At 39.8% G+C, this 9,467-nt stretch overlaps 1 protein-coding gene across 2 annotated transcripts in view; it reads left to right on the plus strand.

Moving 5' to 3' along the window:
- Positions 1-2,716, plus strand: part of GRM5 (glutamate metabotropic receptor 5) — a gene marked incomplete at both ends in the record, with an annotated part of 544,042 nt that extends 541,326 nt beyond the window's left edge. For both annotated transcript variants that reach the window (XM_082844898.1, XM_082844897.1), the window contains one exon: positions 1,828-2,716. In XM_082844898.1, the coding sequence (XP_082701024.1) occupies positions 1,828-2,716 (889 nt within the window). The remainder of the gene's footprint in view (positions 1-1,827) is intronic.
- Positions 2,717-9,467: the final 6,751 nt, after the last annotated feature.

Here is a 9,467-nt window from a genome sequence, read left to right on the forward strand (position 1 = left end):
GGGTCCCTTCTGCTGTGCTGGGAATGCACAGCAACCTCCAAACCTGGAAATAATTTGTTCATTATTTGCAGGAAAAGGGGTGAGGGTGGAGGACATTTCACATTCAAGAATTCTGAAGGACACCAGGTTGCAATACACTGGGTATATTAAATGGAATGAGATTTCAGTGCAAGGAGCAAAGAAAGGAAGACCACAAAGTGGAAAGGGACAGATGAAGACATGGGGAGCAGTGTGGGAAAGAGGCAGGAAGCATGTTGTTATAGGGGCTGCAGAAACAGTGGTCCCTTATCAAGGGAGTGGACGTCTCAAGCAAAAGAGAATCTCGAAGTTGCAGTTGGCAGTCCCAAGGCAGGTGGGCTCCAAACACAATTCAGTCCCTTGTCTGATAAAGGCGGGTCAGCCCTCCAGCAAGGAGGCCAAGGGAGCAATGGGAACCCAGGGAGAAAGGATAACTTCTTGTTAGAACTTCTCAGTTTGTGAAACACCTGCTGCAGAATCACTTTAGGGAGCAGGGGGGCTGAGTGCCTGTAAAATGCATAGATCCGTGGAACCCAATCTGGACAATCAGAATCTCCTGGGGTTCACCAGGGTATTTGACAAATACCCCAGGTGAGTCCTACGCACAATTAAGTTTAATAGCCACCAGCTGAGATCATAAAATTGGGTGGTCAAAGCCTTTGTTCAGAGACTGCCCAAGGCTATCTCTTGGTCACAGCACCTGGAACAGAGCTGTCTGGATGTAGCAGAGCCCCTAGTTACAGAGATCTTGTATTCCTTTGTGGGAAATCACCCCAGGATCTCTCCATATAAGATCCCTGAAGGTCAGAGCACATCACCTGACCATAGGTGAGGCTCTTGATAGTTTGTGGTTCCAGGTAAGGAAGGCACAGTCAGGCTCTGAGGCTGAGGCATCAGCCGCATTAGATTCTTTCTTCACCAGAGCAGATTTCAGTTCCCAGAGTAGAGACGAAAAAGGACTACTTGGGGAAAAGAAGAGGGAGAAAGGTCCTAAGAAACCACGTCAGTCAGACAACACTCATCGAGACCCTAATTCGAAACTGTAAGCTAGGTGCCAAAGGCAGTAACACTGCATGCTCCCTCACAGAATTGTTATTCAAGTTTTAGGCCTTAAAATAAATGCGTGAGGAAATTTCTACCAAGTAGAAGAGTTCTAATTAATTACAAATTAGTGTATGTGTTCACTGAATTTGTATCTTCCACCAGATAAGCCAGACTAAGTACAAACATGTTCAAAGTCAGGAGTTCTTACAGAAATCCCTAGTTAAATGCACCAACCACGGGCGTGCAGAATAAAAACTGAATTGGAACCACTACTTCCTGGTAACCCCTGACTCCTACCCCTTCCCTGCCCTCTGATCACTGGGTTGAGCTGAGGCCCTAGTTCTGTTTCCTTTCAGAGGCTGCCCACTTTGGGAAGCCCGTGCCCTGTCACCGGAACGTCTGCACACAACCACAATACTGCAAGCCCTAGCTTCTAGGTCTGCAGCCTAACCAGCTGTTGCACTCACGAGTGGTCTCAGAACTACTGCAGAATCCCCATACACAGCCCTTTATCCACACTAATATCCCCTTTGACACACTTCCGTGGTCATGATGAACGGAAGACCAGATACAAGAAAGCAGCCTTTCACTCAAGCAAGCAAAAGCCACGTCCAAGATCTCTTTCCCTGGTGTCCTTTGATGCCCTATTTCCTGAGAAAACAAGAAAAGCCCTCCCCAGTCCGAGCCCCACGGCCGCCCACCACCGGGGAAGCCCTCCCGTCCGGGGCCTCGCGGAGTCACCTCTTGTCTCTCTTCTCTCCGCAGCTCCAATGGAAAATCTGTCACGTGGGCGCAGAACGAGAAGAGTAGCCGGGGGCAGCACCTGTGGCAGCGGCTGTCCATCCACATCAACAAGAAAGAGAACCCCAACCAAACTGCCGTCATCAAGCCCTTCCCCAAGAGCACGGAGAGCCGCGGCCTGTGCGCGGGCGGCGCGGGCAGCGGCGCGGGCGCGGGCGGCGCAGGCGCGGGCGGAGGCGGGCCCGAGCCCCCGGACGCCGGCCCCAAGGCTTTGTACGACGTGGTGGAGGCCGAGGAGCACTTCCCCGCGCCCGCGCGCCCGCGCTCGCCGTCGCCCATCAGCACGCTGAGCCAGCGCGCGGGCTCGGCCGGCCGCACGGACGACGACTTGCCGTCGCTGCACTCGGAGCCCGCGGCGCGCAGCAGCTCGTCTCAGGGCTCGCTCATGGAGCAGATCAGCAGCGTGGTGACCCGCTTCACTGCCAACATCAGCGAGCTCAACTCCATGATGCTGTCCACCGCCGCTCCCGGCCCCGGCGCGGGCGCCCCGCTCTGTTCGTCCTACCTGATCCCCAAAGAGATCCAGCTGCCCACCACCATGACCACGTTCGCCGAGATCCAGCCGCTGCCCGCCATTGAGATCACCGGTGGTGCGCAGCCCGCGGCCGCGGCCCCGCCGGCTGGGGGCGCTGCCCGGGAGCCCCCGGCGGCCGGGCCCGAGGCTGCGGCCGGCAAGCCGGACCTGGAGGAGTTGGTGGCTCTCACTCCGCCGTCCCCCTTCAGAGACTCGGTGGACTCGGGGAGTACCACTCCCAACTCGCCAGTGTCCGAGTCGGCCCTCTGTATCCCATCGTCTCCCAAATACGACACACTTATCATAAGAGATTACACTCAGAGCTCCTCGTCCTTGTGAATGTCCTTGGAAACCACGCTGGGTTCCCAAACGGAGCCGAGACCTCCGGTGTTCCCACAGACACAGTCGCCTGATTAAAACCCGAGGTGGAAGACGCCAAGTACACCTGTAATGGAAACAAGAGATTAATAGTGCTATTCAACATCAACCGACGAAGACACCAACTACAAATCTTTTGGCAGATCTTCTTCTAGTGGCCTTAGAAAACATGGGCTTTTAAGAAACACTGCTTCTGTTTTTGAGGGCTGACAAGGAGTCTGTTGAAACAGTTACATACTAAGTGCTTTGCTCTAGGGAAGCAATGAGTGTGAAACAGCGTAATGGAGGGGAAAAGGCATAGTTAATAAGCAACTGTAAAAAAATATGTTTTGTTTGTTTACGTTAATTCTTTTCCCAGAAGATTCTTTGATTCACCAAACATGAATGTACATTTTCTAACAAACTCAAAATCTGGGACCAAAACGTCAACTTTTCTCTTCCTCTTTTTTTTTTTTTTTTTTCGTTTTATCTTTCCTTTAAAGACCTTGGAAAGCAGTACTTGGGCCCAGTATTTACTGAGGCCTTGACGTGAGTGTGTCCCATACACAACACACAACTGTATGAAGAGGGCTGCGCTGATGTATGTAGGGCTTTTACCAGACTTTCCTCTCCAATTTGGTTGTGACATCCTCTTCCAAAAGCCTGCATCTTGGATTCCACCTAGTTATTTCCATTCACCTCCATTAACTAAGAAAACCAGTGGAAGATTTCTTGACTATTTCACCATGTTGCCAATCAATACTGGAGTAGCAAAAAATATTTTCTGGAATACTGTTTTGTAATTCCCTCACTGGGGTGCGTTGTGTAGCTGGAAATTCTCTTTATAATAATAATAATTCTTGAGCTCCAGCTTGGCTATCTCTTTCATGAAATGTGGCCACTCCTCATTATGAATGCATTGCCAGCTAAAATATTTAAAGTACGCATTTGGGCTTCTTCATTCCTTTCTTTTGAAAACCTGATGCACAAAGAGCTCCTCTGTTCTTTTCAAGTCCCACCACTGGAAGAACGGTCCATAGACCCAATGAAGACATTGTCATGATTGGAGGGACTGTTCAAAAAATTAACACAATCTTAATACACTGGAAATTTTAAACTGTGTCAAGTCGGCGTAGCAGAGATTTAGCTATGCCAGTGAGCAGTGATTTTAACTTTTCTTGGCTGCTTAAACAGGGCAGCTATGAACTATGACAAATGTAGATTTTTCAAAGCAATACAGAAAACTTAAACAGAGGAACCTTAAAGAATATAAACCATACAATCTTTCTTAGCCATTCCAAAAAGAGGCAAAGCAATTATTAATAGTTTCCTTTTTTAAATAATTATTAATATAATTTTGTGCACTTCATACTGTCACTTTTTAAAAACTGCAGAAAAGAGATTTAAAGTTATAATAGAAATACCTGTGCTTTGATAGGCTCATACAGGTAGAATTCATAGCTCAAGACCTGCATCCACTGTCATCTCTTTCTTCCTCCCATTACAGCTATCCTCAGGTGCCAAATGTTTTTGATTTTTAAATAAGGATAGTAATAAAAGGAGGAGGTGTCCTATAAATTTAAAGTTCAGTTGACCCAGCCTTATACTAAAGATAGCCTTATGAAAAAGATTTGCTATGAGGCAGAAGTATATTTTTAGCAGAGAGAAAGATAAATAAAAACCTTTTTCCTTTAGCTCAATATCCTTATTTTGGTAAGTATTTTTTATCTCACATCTACTTAAAAAAAGGAATTGAGAAATGGAAATATATCCATTAACGTAATTTATTCCCCACTTTTAAAAGTTATAATAAATATACTGCTCCACTTTACTTTCCTGATAACTGTTCTTATATTAAATTATATTAAATCAAATCTCCCAATAGAAAACATTAAAAGCTAACATTAATTTACTAAAATATAAAATTTTTTAAATCAGACCTCCAATGACAATTTAAAAATAGCATCATCAGAGCCCTTCGATCCCAAATATTATAATGACTCTTGAAACAGTGAATCTAGCTAAGTTTTATGGTTTCATTGAAAGCAAATGTCTGCCTCTACTTTAAAAACAAATGTAAATATTTTGAGTATTAATATCCCTGGATTCTCATCAAAAGGGTGGCATTCACCTGGGGATTACTGTCTCGATTTAAGTATCAAAACCTTTCTAAGTATGCTCTACCTGAGTTTTAAAATTTTGTTTCATAAAACACTTACGTTGGTTTCCATTGTATTCTTAAGTACAAGTTTCACTGTGTTGACCAATAGAAGAACATTTTTAAAACTTTCTCCATGATCAAATTCCTTTCTAATTTTTTAGTAACATATTTCTTTTAAAAGTACACTACCTTGTGAGAAAATCCGCTAGAAATTAAAATTTAATGCGAATAAATTGCCATCTGATAATTCCATATGAGCTAATAGTCAATTGTAATAAGAAAAATAATTTATTCAATTAGAGGAGAACAAGATGTATTTTTCAGTGTATTTATATAACCCTTTGCCACTTCATTCAATACATTGTATAATATATAATATTATTAGTAATGCATTCTTGGGATCTTTTATTTTGGAATGATGCTAACTCTGTCTCTTTGCCAATTCTAATACCAGGTTCCAAGTAATAAGTCTACAATACAAAGAGAACTGAATATTCATTCTAGGGCTAGGATATGAACTTCACAATTCATTTGAGTACCTATTTTCATTGAATTTCCTTGAAAACAGTCTGTTCCTGGTGCCCAGTGATAATTCAGTCAGGACCAGCATGACTAAAAGGAAGGGGAAAGTACAGTGGAATGCTAAGTTTCAGAAAAGTGACCCTAAAGGACAGTTTGGTCCCAGAATGAATAAAAGAAGATCTGGTTTGATCAAATTATATGGACTATCTAAGAAGTCCACCCTTCTTCTATTGTGGGAAAGAGTGGTGGCAGCCTGAGAAGACTGTATCTGCATTGGAAAGAACCAGAACCAACTCTCTGGGGTAGGGGTGGGGAGCAGAAAGGGAGTGTGGAAAGGAAAACGGTATGAGATTTGATTGAAGCAAAGAAAAAAAAGAAACCCCCCAATGTGCCAATCCTTGTTGGTAACAGTCTTTCCCAAGTTTCTGCTGTTACCAGCACGTGGTCAGGTAGACTAGGCGCTATTTCTGACTGTCCATGAATTGTATAATGGCTCTGCTGCAGTTCTGTGACTTCCAAACCAGGAATTAAACACTTTTTAAGGAAAAAACATTTCCTGTGCTAGTCTCCCAGCAAAATGTACATGTTTTGGAGACTTCAAAGGTATTACCTGAGTTCACATTTAGCCACAGCTTATTAATAACCCTCAAGCTGTCAGAATCTCTATAGTTACCATTTACAATTTTATACTGTGAAAAAATACAGATCAGTGAAAAGCATAAAGATAAGTCGGAATTCACTTTAAAGAGGGTCTGAGGCCTGGCAGATGCTCTACTATCTGTTGAAGAACGAAGCATGTATAAAATAGTTGGCTGAATTTCACTGATCTTCCCAATGTGAACAAATATACTATGTATATTGTGTGTATTTCTAGAATTCAATGGCAGCTGCTGGTGGTGTTGTAATTAGAAATCTATATAGAATATAGATGTTTTAGAGAGATGGTGCCAATCCTAAAAGATTTGTGTGGGCTACAAGTGCTTGTACTTACTTTTTTCTGCACTTTAACTGATTTGGTTTTAAAATGATGTGCACATATCTGTCTTTTTTTCTGTTGTTGCAGCTTGTGCTATTAAAACGATAGAGAATGTTAAATTATTTTGATGTGAATTGCAAATGATTTTTTTTCATAAAGTTTAACATTTTTATCAGGATTGTTTTGCTTTGTACTTGTATAAATGTATTTTATTTTAGTATTTTAAAATACACTTGCCTGTTTCTCAGTTGTCTAAATCATGTTAGAGCTGGTGTTTGTGAAGTCAGTTACTTTTTGAAATATATTAAAAAAAGAAACTATGATATGACTTTAAGATTCTTCCCCTTAAATGTTTAGATTGTTGTCTTAATAGCGTTTTCTATGACCCAAAGAGCCATACTATTAATTCATCTTAAATTCTGAATGATCTACACATTCGAGTTATGGGGTTTACAAAGCAGCCTGTGGACAATAGATTAAAACGAAAATATAAACCAACCACAAACCAACCAGAGATGCTGTCCCCAGAGGCACCTATAAATACCTTTTAAGACATAAATAAATAGTTATATTAAAACAAGGAAGCATTAAAACAAGGAATATAAGTTCTTTTTGTGTCTGGAAATACCAATACAAATTATAGGTATAGTTCCACAATTATCTGTGTTGATAGATGTAACATCACAAAAATAATATAGATTATGCACATGTGTGTATATATATGTATGTATGTGTGTGTGTATATATATCTGTGTCTGTATATGTATATAAACACACACATCAATATAGATATTTTACTTTGAGTCCATCTGTATATGTATGTATGTATGTTTGTGTGTGTATGTGTGGGCATGTCTATATAATTTTGCCAGAAAAGAAAATTACTTGTCAAATCACTTTTTACTTTCATAGATTCTTAAGCAAATTTACACCCCCTGAAAACAACTTGGCTAAAACCTAAAAGCATAATGTAGACTATATGAATGATGTATGGAAGAGAAAATGTAAATTTTAAAATATAGCCTCTCTCTGCTTCCCTACATTGTATTATTTGTACACATTTAATATATATATATACATATATTCTTATATAAGTTGATACAAACTATGTTTGAACTTTAAAAAGAAAGCCATTTTTTGGTCAAACTCTCTAATTCAGTGTCTTCTATTCTGAAGTAATCCAAATGGGCATATGTTTATATAAACTTGAGATTGAGGTAAGATATCTAGACTACATACATTATCTCCTAAAGATCAGAAGAGTTGTGTAAGACTCCATAGAACCAATGGAGGCCAGATAAAACCAGCTGATGCAATAGAAATTTAATTTAAAATTTAATTTAATTTAATTTAAAATTAAATATTTTAAATTAACTTTTACTCCAGACCCAACACATTTGGTTCTGTCATGACATCTAAGTCTTTTTGTATGAACATTTATACAAATAGGCTAGTTATGTGGTATATATATCAGACACATTTGGCTTTTTTATATATAACTTGTATTTTTACTCATTGACATAAAACAAAGCCTTACATAACTAGCATGTTTCTATAACAGGATAAATGTTATATAATAAATTATATGACTGATATGTTCATGAAAATTGCAATTTAATATAGTAAATTGTCTTTTCTGAACTGCTGAACAGTAATAAGTGTTTCACAAAATAGAAGTTTTAGATTTTTAAAAGTTTGGAAATCATAGTAACTCCAGGTTGGATGGCTGCCTTCATCTCAGAACTTGCCACTCTTCTTTAAATATGCTAATATGCATTAACCCTGGAAGTTTTTTTTGTTTTTTTTCTTATAAGTAGTCTCCTCAGAGTAGAACTTCATAGTATGAGTTTTAGAAATGCTATGATATAAAATTTATCATTTGTAGACACTTTTTCCTTTAGTCTTGAAAATTAATTGCTATTTCCATGATGATCTCCTAAGGATTTTGGAGAAGAAAACATGGATTGATATCATCAATCATTTTCAGAGCCATTCTACTGAATCATGGAAAGCCTTGCTACATTTTATTATCCATTTTCCTCCTATTTTCTGATTTCTCAGAGCTCTACCAGCACATTAACTTTACTCCCAGGGGTCAAGCTGAGGATTTTCTTTTTCTTTTTCTTTTTCTCAATCGACCATGTTGGATGCTTTCCTTAACTCCCAACAGCCTCAAATGAAGCAATATGTGAGATAGTAGCATTAGTAGATGTTAAGTAGCCAGTGAACTATATTCCAAGAGCAGTAGAAGGCTATTGGAGTATCATGCAGAAGTTATTTTAGAAACTTTTTTCACGTGTTTTCTAATTTACCTGAGTAATCAAAATTACATGGCCGCATCTAACACATGTACCATACTAATGCATTTCTACTCCTGCATGTTCAAAATAATGATTTCTACCTTTTACCTCCCTGTATGTTGTGGTACTCTCTGTCATATGCTTTCTGTCTCTAAAGAGCTCAAATCACATCATTAGCCCTAGTGCATTAGCCCATTCTTCAGGGAGGCATGAAACACTCTAAATGTATGCAGAGAGAAAAGGTCTTATTTCGGGAATACAAATACCCACTCTAATAATACAGGACAAATCAGCAACAAAATCAGGGGAATATCCTGACTAGTTCTATCCTGTCCGTATGAGAGCAAGAAGGCTTTCTTGCTCTTTGCATGGTAACAAAAAGCCCCAAATTCAATTTTTTAAATATAAGAGAAGCCTGAGATACAACCATTTCGAACTGACTAAGTTGGGGTCAGGAACCCAAGAAAAATGCAAGTAATAATGACTAGGCTAATAAACAGATAAAAAGCCTGAATAAATTAAAGAAAGCTGAGAGGCCCTAAAAAAGAATAATGCAATTGTGTTACTGAGTGATGTTATTTGCTGAACCAGCACCATCAGTTAACCCAGCAAAACACTGAGAGAGGAAAAGGCAAAATAAACAGAGGTGGGTATAGGAATATTAATGTCTGGCAAGAAGTAATTCAAAATTAAATTTATTAAAAAGGCCAAAAGGGATATTTTAAATTGATAAACATCTACGCAGAAGATAGAACAGTCATGAACCAATATGTG

This window comes from Leucopleurus acutus (genome assembly GCF_964270905.1).
Source record: "Leucopleurus acutus genome assembly, chromosome: 8".
In the NCBI taxonomy this organism is placed as follows: Eukaryota; Metazoa; Chordata; class Mammalia; order Artiodactyla; family Delphinidae; genus Leucopleurus; species Leucopleurus acutus.